Source organism: Linderina pennispora (assembly GCF_002104995.1).
Source record: "Linderina pennispora strain ATCC 12442 chromosome Unknown DL89scaffold_17, whole genome shotgun sequence".
NCBI lineage: Eukaryota > Fungi > Kickxellomycota > Kickxellomycetes > Kickxellales > Kickxellaceae > Linderina > Linderina pennispora.
The window spans coordinates 256,296-272,923 of NW_024468265.1; the positions used below are offsets into that span (position 1 = coordinate 256,296).

Below are 16,628 nucleotides of genomic sequence, written 5' to 3' on the forward strand. Positions count from 1 at the left end.
ACCAGGAGCCAAAGGGCACAAGCATCAGTCTTCACACAAATGGAAGCGTCGATCTCCACTAGTTGTGTCTTTGTCCAGTGGGTTTGCCGATCGGCAATTTTTAATTCTCTTTCGCGATATTTTGCCTCCTTTCGGTCCCCATCATGCTGGCAAGACCAGTGACGTTGCTAGGCACATCGCTGACCCGTCTCCCCACAGCGCCTGTCCTCGGCGTCATCCTGCAGCAGCCTGGATCACGACCGACGGCGAGCAATCTGACATATGGCAGCTCTGGGATGGCCGAGATGTGTGGTGTGGGTCACGTACCTCGGAGCTGTGGGGAACAATCGGCGCCCAGCTGTGCTTGCAGGTGACAGCTGCTGCGGAGTAGGCTGGGGGCGTTACCTACAGAAATATGTTCAAGGCTGACTCTGCTGGGAGCGCGAGGCTGCTGGGCAATTGGGGGTACCAGCATATGCACATCAATGTAATAAAAATAGGCGCGTATATGTAGAAATATACCCTATTTGCCGATTTACAGGCGTAAGGAATAGGGGAAAGCAGTTTTGACTCGACATTCAAAGCGGAGCGGGAGGGAGAGGGAGAGGGCGGGAAGGCGTTGCTCGAATGAAGTCTTTAAATATATTTGGCCGTTGCACTTTTCGCACGGCAGTTATACATGTCATCCGAGGGGGTCTGCTTGCTCTGACATCCGCTGTGGATACCTGCTTCCCGCTGCATCGGCAATGAGGCAGGGAACAAGGACTAATTGCCCCTTACTTGCCATGTTCCAAACGGTGCCTGAATCCAAGGGCAGTGGACACCTTCCATCGCCTCTGCCATGATGCTGGGTTTCATCACCCAGACGGTGCACCTACCCCTCGCCTCCTTGACGCTACGGCAGATGCCCAATGAAGTCATCAGGGGGCAGCAGAAAACCGGTTTCCAAAAGAGATTGAAGATGAAGGTGTGTTTCATGCTGCCCTGTCAGTCCCCTCCCCCTGGCTGGCACGCATCGCTCGCAGCACGCTGCCAACCGCTGGATCTGTCAGAAAACACAAACTATCCCCCCGGCGTCTGAAATGCAGCGGGCAGCCAATTGCCAGCAGCCGCCGTGCTCGCCAAGCAGGCCAGAGCGGGTTCGACATTGGGACCGTCCCTCGCCAGATTGGCCGCTGTCTGCCTATGTGCCCCCTGGCGCTGCTCCTAAAAATTGTTGACACAAACGCACCGCTGCCGATCCCGTGTTTCATGTGTCCCCCCTGCCATTGGGCAGTCCAGCCGCCTGATTTCCATTGATTTGGGCAGATCATCTCGGCTAAATTGCTCAACGGTTTACTGGATCATATTTAGTGTCACCAAGCAGTGTGCCCTGGACTGTTGTGGCCACTGGCCACAACAACCCGGAAATAGGACAAACACCAGCCGGACCATACACACGCCTCTCCTTCAACTCATCTATGCCTGAATTCAATTCACATATAGACTTTCTTCCTGTATTATTATCCTTTCAGCATAGACAGATAATGAGTTTGCCAAAGCCGGGGGCTGCAGACTAGCCGCGAGCGGTTCACCAACACCCTTGTCGTACCTGGCGACGTGCCTGTCGATGCTCTGCGGCGGCACCACATCGCTGTTTGCCACATACGGGTCGTCGTTTGGCGAGATTCTCGGGTTTACACAGTACGAGACAAACCTGGTTGCCTCACTCGGCGACTATGCACACTACATGAGCGCCCCGCTGTTTGGCTACCTCTCGTCGCGTATCGGGCCCGCATCGAGTGATCCAGACTGCCGGTGTGCTGATGTTCCTAGGCTACTTTGGGCTTGGCTATGCATTCTCAAACTTTGATACGCCATTCCAACGCACCCATCACTATGTGGCGTCCATGTCGCTGCTGTTTGCGCTGGTGGGCGTGGGCTCCAAGGCTGCGTACATGTCGTCGATGGCCACGACAGCGCGGAATTTTAAACACTCTAGGATTTCAGGGATTGCGCTCGGGATTCCGATTTCGCTATACGGACTGTCGACGTTTGTGTTCTCGTCGTTGAAGGCAAGGTGGTTCGAGTCGGACCTGACGCCATCGCGGTACTTGACGTTTATGGCTATAGTGTCGTTGATTGCTCATATCGCAGCTGCACACTTTGTTGTTGTCAAAGAGGACCCCGCTATGGCTGTGCGCAGGCGTGCTGCATCAGTGAACAGGGCAAACCGCGAAAGGGCACAGTCGGAGGCGATTGAGATGGTCGAGTCGCGGAGGCGCCGGGCAATGACGACAGGCAACGAGCAGGGACTTGCCAGCAACAAAGCAGCATTGGCTGACGACGACGCAGCAGAGAAGCGGCCCACTGGTGAAACTCAGCCGGCGCCGGCATTGGCGCCATCCTTGCAAGGCGACGACCCAATCTTCCGCCGGTTCAGCAGGGATCCTCTGGCGTGGGCATTGCTGCTGGGCATGATCTGCTTCTCAGGACCAGGCATGGCATTCGTCAACAACTGCGGCTCAATGGTCCGTGCGTTGTCAATAAACACAACGCTGACACCGGAGCAGATCGGCCAGTTCAAGGACAACATCGTCGCCACGCAGTCGTTCTTTTCATTCTCATCGCGCCTAGCTATCGGGTACTTGTCGGATATCTGGCGCACGCGCCTGCGTTTGCCACGCGCCGGGCTCCTGATTCTGGGTGGTCTGCTACAGATCTACGCGCAGTCCATCGCCATGCGCGTCGCCAAGCTCGATGATCTGTATTCGCTGGCCGTAGTCACCGGCATTTCGATGGGGTCAATATTCACGCTGGCACCGACGATCACCAGCGAGACATGGGGCGCCGAGAACTTTGGCATCTGCTGGGGCTTCATCACGCTCGGACCCGCCATTGGCGGGCATATCTGCAATCTGATATTCGGCGCCAGCTGGGATCAAGGCTACGCCGAGATTGTCAAGCGCCTGGGCCCAGACGCATCGCCGGATCTGATGCAGTGCGACCGCTCCTGCTTCATCCCAGCATTCATGGCCACGATCCAGTACGCGTACGCAGGGGTGTTTTTCTTTGGCATTGTATTGTGCCTACCGCGGATACAGGCGGTTTGGAAAAGAAAGTAGGAATAAAAGTCTATAGCTCTAGAGCGTCGCTAGCAGCTGCTGGACTGTGGCCTTGGCGATGGTCTCGGGCTCAGCCATTGCACCCATGCCGATGTCCCCGCATGCAAGCTTCTTGCTGATTGGGTCTACAACTTGGAACCCGAGCTTCTTCAGCACATCCAGCTGCACTTCGGTGATCGGGTGCTCCCACATCATCGGATTCATCGCCGGGCACACAATCCGGGGCTTCTCCATGTCCCACGCCCTCAGCACGCATGTCAGCAAGTTATCGCAGAAGCCATTCGCCACCTTGGCCATAGTGTTGGCGTCCAGCGGCGCTAGCACGCAGATATCGGCCCACTTGCGCAGTTCGATGTGCAGAACAGAGTCGCCGATCTTCTTCCAGTTCGTCCATTCGTCCTTGTCGGTGTACAGCGTGATGTTGTCGCCCAGAAGCTGCTCCTTGCGGAAAAAGTGCAGGGCAGAGTTGGATGCAGCGATAGAAACCTCGATGTTCAGGTTCGCCAGCAGCCCCTGTTTCTGCAGCTCCTTGGCTAGCTGTGGCACCTTGATGCTGGCCACGCTGCCTGTTGCGCCAATGAGCACCCGCTTTGTTGTCAAATCCGGCATTGTGTGCAAAATAGTAGCAAAAATAGGTGTGTCTAGAAGGTGCTTGCAAAAAGAGCTTATTACAAGAGGATGTGGGTTTCAGGAAAAGGAGAGGAACACAGCAAGTCCTATTAGTAATGCAGTTTGAACTTGCTGAAATCGGTGTGGACACCATAAACCCCGTGAGATCCCTCGATTGGTCAAAGAATTGAATGCGAAAAAAAAAGTGCTGGCAACCCAGACTCGCCTTTCATTGCCCATGACTATTAATATATTCTCGCAGCAGCCGGACACAGCGGCCATTAGGCATACAGTTGACTCCACAAAATGCGTCTTTGACCCACCACTGGCTGTACATACCGACACCACTGGCACGCTGTACATAACTGAGCATGCGCTCATGTACTTTTCGGCTGCTGAGAGCTTTGGGTTCTCGATCGATTACCAAAGCATTGTCATCCACGCCATTTCACGCTCAGAAGAGCAGTCTACAGGCAGCAGCCTGTACTGTCAGCTGGACTGCGCATTTCCAAACACACGCTCAGAGAATGAGGACAGCGATGACGAGGAGGATGGGGAAGAGTTTAGCGAGGTGCGGTTTTTCCCATCCAGTGCTGACGATGTTGACACAATGTTTCGGGTCATGTCAGAGTGTGCTGCGCTGAATCCCGACCCCGACATGGAGGAGAGCGACGACGAGGACACGCTCCCGCATATCGATTCCAATGACAACGATGAGGATGCGGATGGTATGCAAGGCGCCGTTCAGGAGATCGGCAGCTTTGACCCTTCCAGCTTCATTACCTCGGAGGACCAGCTAGACCAGCTGACGCCCGAGGGCAGAAAAACCCTGGACCGACTCGAGTCCTTGGTTGCTGTCCCTGACAACCAAAACAACCATGGTGCAGACCGCTTTGCAGACGCAGACTAGCAGATTCTATTGAATAAAGGCACTAATAAACGTATCTGTGGTTCGGGTGGTTATCGCACAAGTCGTCGATCTCGCTGTCGCTCAGTTTGGAAATGTCGACATTTGCTTGCTCCCGCCGACGGTTCTCGGACCAGAAATACATGCTAAGACCGACCGCCCACACGACAATCAGCCCTTCGCATGCACAGTTGAACCAATGGCCGAACCGGTAGTACGGTGCATCCTTTTCGCGGTAGATTTGCGACGACACGATTCCAGCGATTCCGCCTAGCATCACCGTCAGAGCAGAGCCAGCACCGCGCTTTGTGATTCCCAGTGTATTGCTGGTCATCCACAGTGTCGACCAGGGCAGAATTGGCGCCAATCCAAACTGGGCAAGGCACAGAAAGGCGAAGCGCAGATGGTACGCCTATCCTGCGACGCAATGATTGCGTAGGAGACACATGAGATGGCAGCGGCTATGCTGATCAGAACGCTGATATGCCGGTAGTGGATTGTCAGCACCGACGACAGCAGCTGGCCAACAAAGCCACAGGCGCTGGGAATTGCCGACATCATCTGCGCCTTGGTGGCAGTATAGCCCATGGCCTTGATCAGAGTTGGGCCAAAGATCGCCTGTGAGGCACCGCCGGTTGTGCATGCCCAGAACATCAGCGCATACATCCACAGCTTCCAGTCAACCAGCGCTGTGACAATCTGCACTGGCGAAATTTTGGTCTTTGATGCCAGCGCGCGCTCATGGCCCAGCTGCCGCATTGCCACGTTGCGCTCGTCCAGGGTCAAGAACTTTGCTGTCTCAGGATAGTCGGGCATCACTAGGTATGCCAGCACGGCAACACAGACAGACACGCAGCCTTCGACCAGGAAGATGTACTGGTAGCTATCGAGTGAGCCGCGGATGCTGCTGAGCCCTGAGGCGATGGGACCGGCGACAATACCCGAGAACATGCCGGCCGAATAAAAGATGGCTAGACGCGGTGCCTGCTCCTTGCGCGTGTACCAAAAAGTCGAGTAGTAGATAAATCCCGGCACAAAACCGGCTTCAGCAACGCCCATCAAAAGGCGCAGCGCAATGAGCGACGCATACGAGCGGGCAGCAACCATGCATAAGAGAATCGCTGACCAGCAGCCCACGATAATCGGAATGAAGACCTTGCCCGAAAACCGCTTCAGCAGGATGTTGGCTGGGATCTCAAAGATAATGTAGGTGATGAAGAACACCGACGATACCCAGTTGAACTGACTGCCATGCAATCCCACTGCTGTGTCCAGGCCGGCGACCTTGGCATTTCCGATCCCGTTTCTGTCCAGGACACACAGAAAGTACATTAGGAAGGCCAGCGGCATCAGGCGGGTATCCACTTTGCGCAGGTACCGGCGCCGCGATTCCTGCTCTGCAGCCGAAAGAATCAGCTCTCCCGAGATATGCTCACGGGCATTGCCATCATACGCTGTGTCGTGCGACTCGGCATGCCGCTTTTCGTCGTCTTTGAGACAGATAGCACCCATGGGATCGATCTCGGCAGCTACAGTAGTAAAAAGAAATAAAAATGCAATGTGGGTGCGGAAGAGAGGTCTGTTGGTCATTTGGGCGATCGACTCACGCGCCTTTTGGAGAAAGCCCGTGCTACGCTGGTTATACGGAGGCGGATTAGCCTGCAAAAAGGGATATGCAAACGAGACTTGCAAAAGCGCCATGCGAATTAGATTGATATTAGCTGAGCTGGAAAAGGTATTATAGACTATCTAGTAAGAGTAGCGGTGGTCGGGGCGGTTGTCGCACATGTCCTCGAGCTCCTCCGCAGAGTACTGCGACAGATCAACCTCAGGCATGCGGTCGCGGCGGCGGTTCTCGAGCCGGAAGTAAACGTGGAGAGCAAGCGAGATGGCGAACACAAGGGCATTGCACACGCACACAAACAGGTGGCCGAACCGGTACTGCGGGGCATCCTGGTTGCGGTAGATGTGCGAGCCAATAAGCCCGGCAATGCCGCCCATCATGACTGTCATGGCCGAGGCCACGCCCTTCTTGGTGACGCCTAGCACATTGTGCTGCATCCACAGCGACACAATGGGCATGGTCGGCGACAGCGCAAAGTTGGCCAGACACAGGAAGGCGAAGCGTATGTGGATGCCCGACACCGAGGCAATGATCGCATAGAACACACACGCCATGCCACTGTAGATCATCATCCACACGCTGAGCCGCGGGTAGAGCCGCGGCAGGAACATCGAGATGATCTGGCTCACAAATCCGCACGCGCTGGGAATCGACGACAGCACCTGGGCGCGGGTCGCCGTGTATCCCATGGCCCTGATCAAGGGTCGGGCCAAAGATCGCCTGGGTCGCACCACCGGTCGCAGCCGCCCAAAAGATAACGCCGTAGCCCCAGACAGTCGGGTCGGCCAGCGCGCGCAGCACCTGGCGCGAGTTGTACTTGGCCTTGCCCGCCAGCGCCCTCTCCTTGTCCAGCTTCTCCATTGCCACCGACCGCTCGTCCTCGCTCAGGAATGTTGCGCTCTCGGGGTAGTTTTGCAGCAAAAAATACATGATCACCGCCAAGCCAACTGTGATTACAGCCTCGATGATGAAAATATACTGGTACCCGTGCAGGCCAGTGTCAATTTTTTGCAGGGCGGCGGCCAGCGGGCCCGTCCAGATGCCGGCGAACGTACCCGCCGAGAAGAACAGCGAGATGCGCGGGCCCAGCTGCCGCCTTGTGTACCAGAACGACGTGAAGAAGATGAAGCCCGGCACGAGTCCTGCCTCGAAGATACCCATCAGGATGCGGATCACAATCAACGAGGCATAGCTCTTGCCTGCAGCCATGCACGCACACAGCACCGACCACGCAATGGCAATGAACGGCAGCCAGATCTTGGCGCCGACCCGCTTCAGCATGATGTTGGACGGAATCTCGCAGAAGATGTATGTGAAGAAGAACGCCGAGACGATCCAGTTGAACTGTCCACCGTGAAGCCCAATGATTGCCTCCTATGTTTGCTAGCCTTCGCGTTACCTACGTTGTTTCTGTCCCAGATGGCTGTGCAGTAGACTGCGCAGCAGATGGGGAGGAACCGCAAGTCAATCTTGCGCAGGTACGAGCGTGTCAGCTGCTGCTCCTCGTCTGTGGAAAAGTCATTGTACCGCGACTCTGTGTTATCGGTCTTGCCACTCATTATTACGCCTCGACAAGCAATAGCTACGAGATAAGACCTGAATGGGAGGGGTGGGAAAGTGACAAAAGTCTAGAGGTGTGGTGTATAAAAGCTGGGGGAGACAGAGCGCTGCCACCCGCTTTTATACACCAGCCCTCCCCCATTACGTCTCAGGAGAATGGGTGAGAGCGGGTGCTTGTCACACCTGTGTGCGCACAGATGTTGAAGAAAAAAATTCCACTCAACGAGTTTTCGAAGAAAACAACGGCTGAATAGCTGTGGGGGGGAAATAACCACGCGATCGACGCCTGCTGTTGTCTCCTGCCCAACCACCCTCCCACCTCCTTCTCTGTCGGGGGACGACTGCCCGACACGCTGCATTGCAGCTCTCTACTGGAACACATCCTGTCGACATGCATATCGATTGCATCCGAGAAAGACTGCCCCGAAAAGCATATGCTGTGGGTGCGATCAACGCTTGCCCATGCTGCATTAGGTGCTGACTTGTCTCCAGAGATAATATCCGTTCCCGCGGTAAGCCAGGTGGATACGTGGCTGTTCTGCGAGCAAAGATAAAGCGGTTTATCGCACCCGCCGCACAGCCCTCTGCATTCCAGCTGCTGAGCAGCCGGCTGGCAATTAGCTTGTACGAACTTTGCAGACATGGCTCAACAGAACTGCACGCAATCGGCAGTTTCTTTTCTGTGCACACTCAGAGCAGCACTGGCCCTTGCTACGCCTGGATAGCAGGAACCCCCAGCTGCCGACTTAGGAATTCCTTTGGGACTGCCATTGATCCGCATTCGCCTCTGCGCCTTGGGCTGGAGGGCAATGCTAATTTGCGCTCGATCAGGCCAAAGCGCGTCTCAGGGCCAATGGGGGAATTTGGGCTGCTTCCCGTGGCACGGTGCCAGATTTTCTGCCTAGTGACTTTTGTTCAGAGAAATTCTTTTTGGCAACCCGTTTCTTATCTCTGGGCTAGTGCTGCACATATCCGCGGCGTGTAGATTGACAGGAAATTATCCGCAGCTAGTGCGCTCTAAGGCGTGATTTGATTTCAGCCAATATCCTAGGTTCAGCAAGATGTAGTTTTCTCTCCAGCGAGCAGTCCGATGGGACTGCTGGCTGGACCGCTGGACCGTTAGTTGCTGTGGCTAGCACCGAAACAAGCTGCGCTAGCTGACAAGCGGTCTTTGGCTACAAGCGGCAGTCCATTGTGGCGCAGCATATGCATTGTGCGAGGCATCGGGTATCTGAAGACCACGCGCTTGTTCGCAGGGGCTTGTGACGAAATGGACTGCCCACATAATGGCCATGGCCCGGATTCGACATTCGTTGTTGGATGCACATATCGCCCATGTAACTGCTGTGGAGTCTGTCAAACAAGCTCACCCTTTGCTATTTTCCACTCTTTGCTACCCTTTCTCCTTTGCTTAGTATTTACGATTATATAACGGCTTTAACCCTCCTTTGCCAGCAGCAGGCTCACTAGCATCCACATCACTCTCAACAGCTTTAACGCCACACGCACGATCACGAACATCCACTCCGCAATCATGAAGTTTTACAGCTGCCTGCTGGCCCTCATTTTAATCCTTTGCTTTCTCCGTGCTTTCAGCACCAGTTGCACAGGCACCTGGTCCGATAGCTGGCATGCCGGGCATGCCCAAAGATAGGTGGTGGCGCTCCTCACCCGAATCCCGGTGCACCGCACCCCCCGGCTCCAGCCCCAGCTCCAGCTTCGGCTCAGGCAAGACCTCAAGCTCCGGCTCCGGCTCCACCTGCCAGCGATGGATCTGTTATTCCGCTACCCGGGCCTGGAGAAACTCTCTTCGGCTACCTTGATCGCCTGCTCAAGAACCTGCCATTCATTGGCAACTTGCTGCCTATGCTGGGTGTAGCGCGGTCCAAGTAACAACCGGCATTTCATGACTGTTTCCAACAATGAATTCTTTTTACTTTCGAACCATGAAGATGAATGGGGCATTGTTGCCTCCAGCACTATGCCAAGCAGTATAGCAGCAATGTGGCTCTTGGCCTACTGAACATACTATTAGAATCCCTGCTAGCGTTTTCTGGTTTCTTGTCTGAATTCGGGGGAGGGAGCCATCTCTATTCGTGCTGGTGTTTCGTTTCGCACTGTAGACGAAAGAGGGACTGCTGGACCATTATCTGGAATCTAGTAGAGTGCTGGATGGTTCGGCTGCCATGCAATGCCTGCGCAGCAAAAATGGCCGTTAGCTGACAATGAAACGGCTACTATCTGGTGTCGAAGAACACAAGCCGACGAGCACACCGTTCATTCTGCACACCAATGAAAGGATCGCAGCTTCCAATTTGCATCTCCTCTTGCGCACACTGGTCCAACGGTCTATATAACTACCTCTGCATCAGCGACCTCCTCGACTCACACATCACCTTCACACAGAACCGCAAGCACATTTCCAACACCTACCCCGCTACCACCCTATCACGATGCACGTTTATACCACCACCATCCTTGCCTTGATTACTCTTGCAACAGCCCAGCAGGTTGGCTTCGCCAGTGATGCCTCGGTCGTCGCTGGCCCGAATGCGATCGACTCGACCAACATCAACAATGGCTGGCAAGCAGATGGCTCGTTTTTCACCTCAGGCGGCTCTGGAAGTGGCTCGACATTCAGCAACATCGCCAACTCGCATTTCAGCGACATAAACTCCAACTCAGTCAACGAGCACAACATCGCTAACAACCCGAGCTCTAACTCTGTTGCTGGCAACAGTGGATGGACTGCCAATGGCAACGGCAATGCCCTCGGTGCTGTGCAAAACCAGTTTGCTGGAATTGCCTCCCCGTTCTTCAGACGTGACGGAGCCTACCATGCAGCTGCAGCCCCTGCTGGAGAGTACAAGGCACCAGGCCATTTCGTGGGCAGCCCACCTCCTCCTCCCCATGTTGCCCCTGCGTCTTACGCTGCGCACCCGGTTGTTCCTGTGGTCCAGATTCCAGTGGTACCAGTAGTTCCGGTTCATTATGTAGCCCCTCCTGTTGCCCCTGCCCCTGCCCCCCAAACCCGAATATCATGCTCCTGCTCCTGTTCCAGCCCCCAAGCCCGAGTATCATGTACCGGTTGCCCCTGCTCCCGCTCCTAAGCCTGAGTATCACGCTCCTGCTCCTGCCCCCAAACCCGAGTATCACGCTCCTGTTCCTGTTCCTGTTCCTGCTCCCAAGCCTGAGTATCATGCTCCTGCTCCTGTTCCTGTTCCTGCTCCCAAGCCCGAGTATCATGCTCCTGTTCCTGTTCCTGTTCCTGCTCCCAAGCCTGAGTATCACGCTCCTGCTCCTGCTCCTGCTCCTGTCCCCAAGCCTGAGTATCACGCTCCTGTTCCTGTTCCTGTTCCTGCTCCCAAGCCCGAGTATCATGCACCGGTTGCGCCCGCTCCCGCTCCTAAGCCTGAGTATCATGCGCCGGTCGCTCCTGCTCCTGCTCCTAAGCCTGAGTACCACGCGTACTAAACCAATTCGATGTTACAGCCCTGATCAACAGGCTCATGGATCTCTTCTTGCCTGTGCTATATCGGGAATATAGTGATTACAATTTTCGCCCCTTTTATTCGTTATGAACATGGGTATATTGCGAATGAAAGTAGCAGCTAATAGTCAGTCTGAAAGCATATATGGCGTGGCTTCAACTAATGTGGCGGTGTTGCATCGACTGCTGCCTACAATAAAACAGGCAACAGCCCTGATTGTCATCTGAGAGCTCTTCTATGCGCCACCACGGACCAGAGTACTGCCTTCGATGAATGCGATCTATGATATCTTGTCCACTGCCAGCACCCTAGAGCATGGGGGCGCAGTCATATGGACGCCACCCAGCGTCATGACATGCTATATGTGAACGACAATATAATCACCATTGTTCGTCGGTGTATTCAGATTGTTTTTTGTTTGCGATGTTTACAAAATTCTCCAATGGCTAACGCCAGAGGCAAAGGAAACTTGACAGCAGCTAGGAAGACAAATGGTATAAAGCTACCCTGCCAACACACGCTCCACCAAGTAGCATCAAGTCAACCTTGTAGACCAGTTTTTGTCCCGCACTTAGCACTGCCCCCGCCTTAACTTCCCCGTAGCCCCTAACCTCCTTTCCAATCACAGAGTCGGCCATGCGCACCTTCATTCTCGCTCCTATCCTCACCGCACTTGCCATTGCGTCTCCTGTCCACAGGCGCCAGCAGGTCGGTTCGGCACAGGGAGATGCTATCGACACTGGTGCAAATGCCATCAGCTCGCCCAACATAAACGAGGGCACTCAGGTCGAGGACTCCATCATCGACAATAGCTCCGATGCTGGCAGCACCTCGGCTGGAAACTTTGGCACCTCTGTTACCAAGGTAAACTCGAACAGCGTGAACAAGGGCAATATCGTTGTCAACCCGTCGACGACTACCACCTCGGGCAACACCGGGACGACAGTTGACGGATTTGGGAACCAGGTTGGCGACGACTTTGGTATCCTGCCATTCATCAGTGACTTCCTTGCCAAGCGTTCTGTTGTGGAGCGTGCACTTGCTAAGCGCAGTATCGTGGACCGTGCACTTGCTAAGCGCGGTATCGTGGAGCGTGCACCCGTCAGGCGCAGTGCCATCTTTGCTTCGCCGGACTTTGTGGATCCGTTTGACTTGGGGTACTTCCCTGGGCAGTACCTGCCGGCCGGATTCCCCGTCGATGTCCCTGTTGCCTTGCCTGTCGGCTTCACTGTTGCCCCGGGCTCCAGCCATAACCAGGTTCAGAATGCAGGAATTGTCCAGAACCAAGCCTAAGCCCACCACAGCATCTCCCAGAACCCATCTTAAAATATAATAACACTCCCATGTTGCACGGCCCACGCCACATTGGACGAAAATGCGGCTGCTGGTACCAAAGTCCATGGAGCGGCATTGCAAGCCAGCGTGTACTGTTGATCGCAGCAGCAGCCACATTTATTTGGTCTGCATGGCATTCGCGCCCTTACTCCCGTCGTACTATTCTATAAAAACCCGTTCTGGCCAACAGTCAAGGTCGACGGGACCTCCATCCTCGGCTTTGGCTCTCATCCAACCTCACTGAAAAAAAATGGCAGCAATTCCAACAGTCGAAACCGGTGTTCCTGGTGATCATATCAAGACTCCACGCATTGGTTTGGAATGCATGCCACTGAGCGGCACCTATGGATCAGTAGTTGATGCCGAATCACTCCAACTGCTCGGCCATGCACACAAGGCAGGCTGCACCCTGTGGGACACCACCGATCTCTATGGTTTTGGCCACGAGTTCACAGTACCAGAACTGGGCGCAGACGTATCATTCAGCTCTCAGATCACAGGCATCCGTGGTGGCCTTGAGTATGTGCGTACCTCCATCGAGGGCAGCCTTAAGCGCCTCGGTGTAGACAGAATCGGCCTCTACTACCAGCACCGCGTCGACCCAAATACACCTATTGAAAAAAAACAGTGGCTGTGATGGCAGAGCTGGTCAAGGAGGGCAAAGTGCGCTACCTCGGACTGTCCGAGTGCAGTGCCGACACTCTGCGTCGCGCCTACAAAGTCCACCCAATTGCTGCTGTGCAGATAGAGTACAGCCCGTAGACTATCGATATTGAGTCCAATGGCATGCTAGATGCGTGCCATGAACTTTGTGTCACTGTGGTTGCATTCTCTCCGCTGGGGACGCGGCATCGAGGATATCCCTGCAAACGACTTCCGCAGAGGACGTCCGCGTTGGACACCCAAGAACTTTGCCCACAACATCCAGCTAGTTGACGCTTTTGGCCGCATGGCCAGGCAAAAGGGCTGCACGCTTGGCCAGCCTACACTTGCCTGGCTGTTGGTCCAAGAGAAGAACATGGCTCTGATCCCAGGTACCCGGCGTGACGCCAGATTTGACGAAAACTTTGCTGCTCTTCAGGTGCATATCGCTGGCGAAGAGAATAAGCAAACCCGCAACCTGTTGAACAGGGCAGGCATCCAGGGGCAACGGTACCCGGCTGAATTTATGAGCAGGGTCGGGCTGTAAATTCATCAAGCGTCTCGTCACGTTAGTCTTCAAAAAATGTATATTGAGCGGTACCTTGCTAGAAGAACAGTTGTTGCAAGTGTCTCACACTGCTCATGGTGGAACCAAGAGCTGTTCGCTTCAAGCGGCAGAACTCACCAGTGCTACACAATGGCAGTCGGAAGATACTGTGACCGCAGCACACCCTTAAATGCTGACGGTGATAGGATGTGCTTTTTGAGCCTATTCCGACGATTCTCCGATACTCCACCGAAATCGATACCTGCTCTGGTGTCGCCTTTTCCACAGGAGTCCGCTGACTAATTCAGTAGCTGCCGCAAAAAGCTAAGCAGGCTAGTAATACTGGTTAAAACTGGTTTACATACCGCAGTGGTGACGCAAGCTACGGCTATGCGTTGCCAAGAAATCCGCCTTGGTATAAAATCCCCTCAGAAATCGTCAGGATGCCCTAGATCGCTGCAGTATTAACGGACCCAATCCCCTCAACCAGTGCCCAAGCAACCTACCTCGACCATGTCTATCGTTCCCACCATCGAATTTGGTGTTCCCTGGCGACAAGATCCGTGTGCCTAGGATCGGCTACGGAGCAATGACTGTAACCCCTGTGTACGGTCCAGTTGACAATGACGAAGCGCTTCGCACCCTGAAGCGCACCATTGAGCTTGGGTCGACCTTTTGGGACACTGCCGATTTATATGGTTTCGGCAGCAGCGAGCGCTTTTTGTCCGAAGAACTGAAAAGGAACCGCAACGGGATCTTTATCTGCACCAAGTTTGGCAATGCATACCGTATGCCTGAGCCCGGATTCAAGGGCAACTTTGCTTCGTTAATCACAGGAATTCGCGGAGACCCTGAGTATGTGCGTGCCTCCGTTGAAGGCAGCCTTGAGCGCCTCGGTGTAGACAGAATCGACCTCTACTACCAGCACCGCGTCGACCCAAATACACCTATTGAAAAAACAGTGGCTGCGATGGCAGAGCTGGTCAAGGAGGGCAAAGTGCGCTACCTCGGACTGTCCGAGTGCAGTGCCGACACTCTGCGTCGCGCCTACAAAGTCCACCCAATTGCTGCTGTGCAGATGGAGTACAGCCCGTGGACTATCGACATTGAAACAAACGGTCTGCTGGATGCGTGCCGTGAGCTTGGCGTGACTCTTGTAGCGTATTCGCCTCTGGGCCGTGGCTTCTTGACCGGACAAATTCGCAAGTTCGAAGACCTTCCTGAGCGCGACTGGCGCCGCACCAACCCGCGGTTCCAGCCCGAGAACTTTGCCCACAACATCAAGCTTGTCGAGGGCTTCGAGCGCATCGCGGCAAAAAAGGGTGTCAAGCCAGGACAGCTTGCACTTGCATGGCTCCTGGCTCAAGTGGACAACCTCATTGTGATTCCTGGAACCAAGCGCGTCAAATACCTTGAGGAGAATGTCGCTGCTGCCCAAATCAAGCTTACCGAGGAGGAAATTGAAGAGATCCGTGAGCTGGTTGACAAGGCCAACGTCAAGGGGGAGAGATACGACGAAGTACAAATGAAGCTTGTTGACGCATGAATAGAATAAAACTATATCTCTGCACATAAACTATAACTTATCGGTAGTGACTGGCATGGTTGATTCATTACGGCAACACTGGATATGCTAATAGAATACTACACACGTGGTGGTGTTGGAAAGGCGACCTAAGGATATGCCCAGCAGAAGATGGCTGCATATGCAAAAGTGATTGCATCATTAGGAATAGTCATGGAGGTGATCATAGTTGAAACAACGGTTGCACTGGACGGTGTGTAGTGTGCATTGACAACAACATGTCGAAGAAACTGTACCCATGCGGCGCGGGCAGAACGCAGATCGTCTCGGGTAGACATATCGGTGGGCTGTGTAGGTCTGATCAGGTTCACACAATTCCAACAACCTTATATTCACACATGCTGCATGCTATTCCTGAATGAATGCCCTGTGTGATTGGCATGTGCATCTTTGTAGAAAGACTGGCTGCGAACCATGATCCCTCCACACCATGTTCGGCGCTGCACAGACTGCCAGGATATTTAGTAGACCAGGACCAGCAGCCTGCTCCGTGTTAGCAGTGAGCACAAGACGTGCGCCATTGGCTGTAGGTGATGTAACAGGCAGATCTGGAGAAACGAGAGAGCTGCATAAATTTATTCCCAAAAAATACATGCTGCTCCACGTAGTAGCAGGAGTATCTGCCAGAAATGAACAGCAGTGTGTATGCATCTCTCGAGTCCAGGTGTGGTATAAAAAAAAGCTTGGTTCGCATTCGGCATACACTTCCACACGGAGCAGTAAGTGCTTTTGCCTTGTGGTAATGCATGTAAACCAAGCACTGGCCCGTTAGTTGTCTATAGCAGGAGAGCCGTGTTTCAAATAATCAAATCAATATTTTTGAATGATTGTCATCTCAACTACAAGCATCCTTCCAATGAGTGCCAATGATGCGCACGCTCGGATACTCGGATGGGTCTGCATCATGTACTCAGATATGGAAACAAAACTAAGACAATGTAACGATTTGTAGAGCCAGGTGTGCTCAACGCTTGAAAAAGCGAACCGGCCTGTTAGAATGGACGCTGGGATTTGCATGGGGAAAATACTCCGTAGCTGGTTGCTTCAAGTTGGAAAGATCCATTCATTGAATTGTACATGACTCGCAATTCATGTTTAACCGCAATCAGACCACGTAGAAAGCAAATCTGGAACAGGTGCTGGCAACGCATATTTATGCATGCGCGGAGATCAACAAAAGTTGCAGTCGCAGCCACTGCTGGCACATCGCCATCTTCAACAATGATGTGCTAGCTTGGGAGCTTC

The 16,628-nt window shown here is 54.0% G+C and overlaps 10 protein-coding genes across 10 annotated transcripts; 7 read left to right on the plus strand and 3 right to left on the minus strand.

The window, feature by feature from the left end:
- Window positions 1–143: 143 nt before the first annotated feature.
- DL89DRAFT_295708 (MFS general substrate transporter) lies at window positions 144–3,083 on the plus strand (the record flags this gene model as incomplete). Its single annotated transcript, XM_040890674.1, has 3 exons — window positions 144–286; window positions 1,546–1,742; window positions 1,795–3,083. 3 exons carry the CDS (start codon window positions 144–146, stop codon window positions 3,081–3,083), a joined length of 1,629 nt encoding a protein of 542 aa, XP_040740243.1.
- On the minus strand, window positions 3,018–3,785 carry DL89DRAFT_270392 (flavo protein). The gene has a single exon (XM_040888683.1). It carries the CDS (start codon window positions 3,690–3,692, stop codon window positions 3,102–3,104), a length of 591 nt encoding a protein of 196 aa, XP_040740244.1. The 5' UTR covers window positions 3,693–3,785; the 3' UTR covers window positions 3,018–3,101.
- Window positions 3,786–3,908: 123 nt separating this feature from the next.
- On the plus strand, window positions 3,909–4,644 carry DL89DRAFT_270393 (uncharacterized protein). The gene has a single exon (XM_040888684.1). It carries the CDS (start codon window positions 3,931–3,933, stop codon window positions 4,600–4,602), a length of 672 nt encoding a protein of 223 aa, XP_040740245.1. The 5' UTR covers window positions 3,909–3,930; the 3' UTR covers window positions 4,603–4,644.
- On the minus strand, window positions 4,595–6,166 carry DL89DRAFT_270394 (MFS general substrate transporter). The gene is made up of 2 exons (XM_040888685.1): window positions 5,044–6,166; window positions 4,595–5,011 (listed from the first exon to the last, which is right to left on the minus strand). The coding sequence occupies exons 1-2, from the start codon at window positions 6,109–6,111 to the stop codon at window positions 4,625–4,627; spliced, it is 1,455 nt and encodes a 484-aa protein (XP_040740246.1). The 5' UTR covers window positions 6,112–6,166; the 3' UTR covers window positions 4,595–4,624.
- Window positions 6,167–6,348: 182 nt separating this feature from the next.
- On the minus strand, window positions 6,349–7,782 carry DL89DRAFT_325239 (MFS general substrate transporter; the record flags this gene model as incomplete). Its single annotated transcript, XM_040891510.1, has 3 exons — window positions 6,349–6,843; window positions 6,881–7,597; window positions 7,627–7,782. 3 exons carry the CDS (start codon window positions 7,780–7,782, stop codon window positions 6,349–6,351), a joined length of 1,368 nt encoding a protein of 455 aa, XP_040740247.1.
- A 2,366-nt stretch (window positions 7,783–10,148) lies between these two features.
- Window positions 10,149–11,360, plus strand: DL89DRAFT_270395 (uncharacterized protein). The gene is made up of 2 exons (XM_040888686.1): window positions 10,149–10,788; window positions 10,853–11,360. The coding sequence occupies exons 1-2, from the start codon at window positions 10,237–10,239 to the stop codon at window positions 11,255–11,257; spliced, it is 957 nt and encodes a 318-aa protein (XP_040740248.1). The 5' UTR covers window positions 10,149–10,236; the 3' UTR covers window positions 11,258–11,360.
- A 437-nt stretch (window positions 11,361–11,797) lies between these two features.
- On the plus strand, window positions 11,798–12,609 carry DL89DRAFT_270396 (uncharacterized protein). The gene has a single exon (XM_040888687.1). The coding sequence runs from the start codon at window positions 11,911–11,913 to the stop codon at window positions 12,565–12,567; it is 657 nt and encodes a 218-aa protein (XP_040740249.1). The 5' UTR covers window positions 11,798–11,910; the 3' UTR covers window positions 12,568–12,609.
- Window positions 12,610–12,859: 250 nt separating this feature from the next.
- On the plus strand, window positions 12,860–13,246 carry DL89DRAFT_260514 (Aldo/keto reductase; the record flags this gene model as incomplete). Its single annotated transcript, XM_040885794.1, has 1 exon — window positions 12,860–13,246. The coding sequence occupies one exon, from the start codon at window positions 12,860–12,862 to the stop codon at window positions 13,244–13,246; it is 387 nt and encodes a 128-aa protein (XP_040740250.1).
- Window positions 13,247–13,288: 42 nt separating this feature from the next.
- DL89DRAFT_73672 (uncharacterized protein) lies at window positions 13,289–13,959 on the plus strand. Its single transcript, XM_040892029.1, has one exon. The coding sequence runs from the start codon at window positions 13,403–13,405 to the stop codon at window positions 13,796–13,798; it is 396 nt and encodes a 131-aa protein (XP_040740251.1). The 5' UTR covers window positions 13,289–13,402; the 3' UTR covers window positions 13,799–13,959.
- A 1-nt stretch (window position 13,960) lies between these two features.
- Window positions 13,961–15,440, plus strand: DL89DRAFT_73659 (aldo/keto reductase). Its single transcript, XM_040892028.1, has one exon. It carries the CDS (start codon window positions 14,388–14,390, stop codon window positions 15,342–15,344), a length of 957 nt encoding a protein of 318 aa, XP_040740252.1. The 5' UTR covers window positions 13,961–14,387; the 3' UTR covers window positions 15,345–15,440.
- Window positions 15,441–16,628: the final 1,188 nt, after the last annotated feature.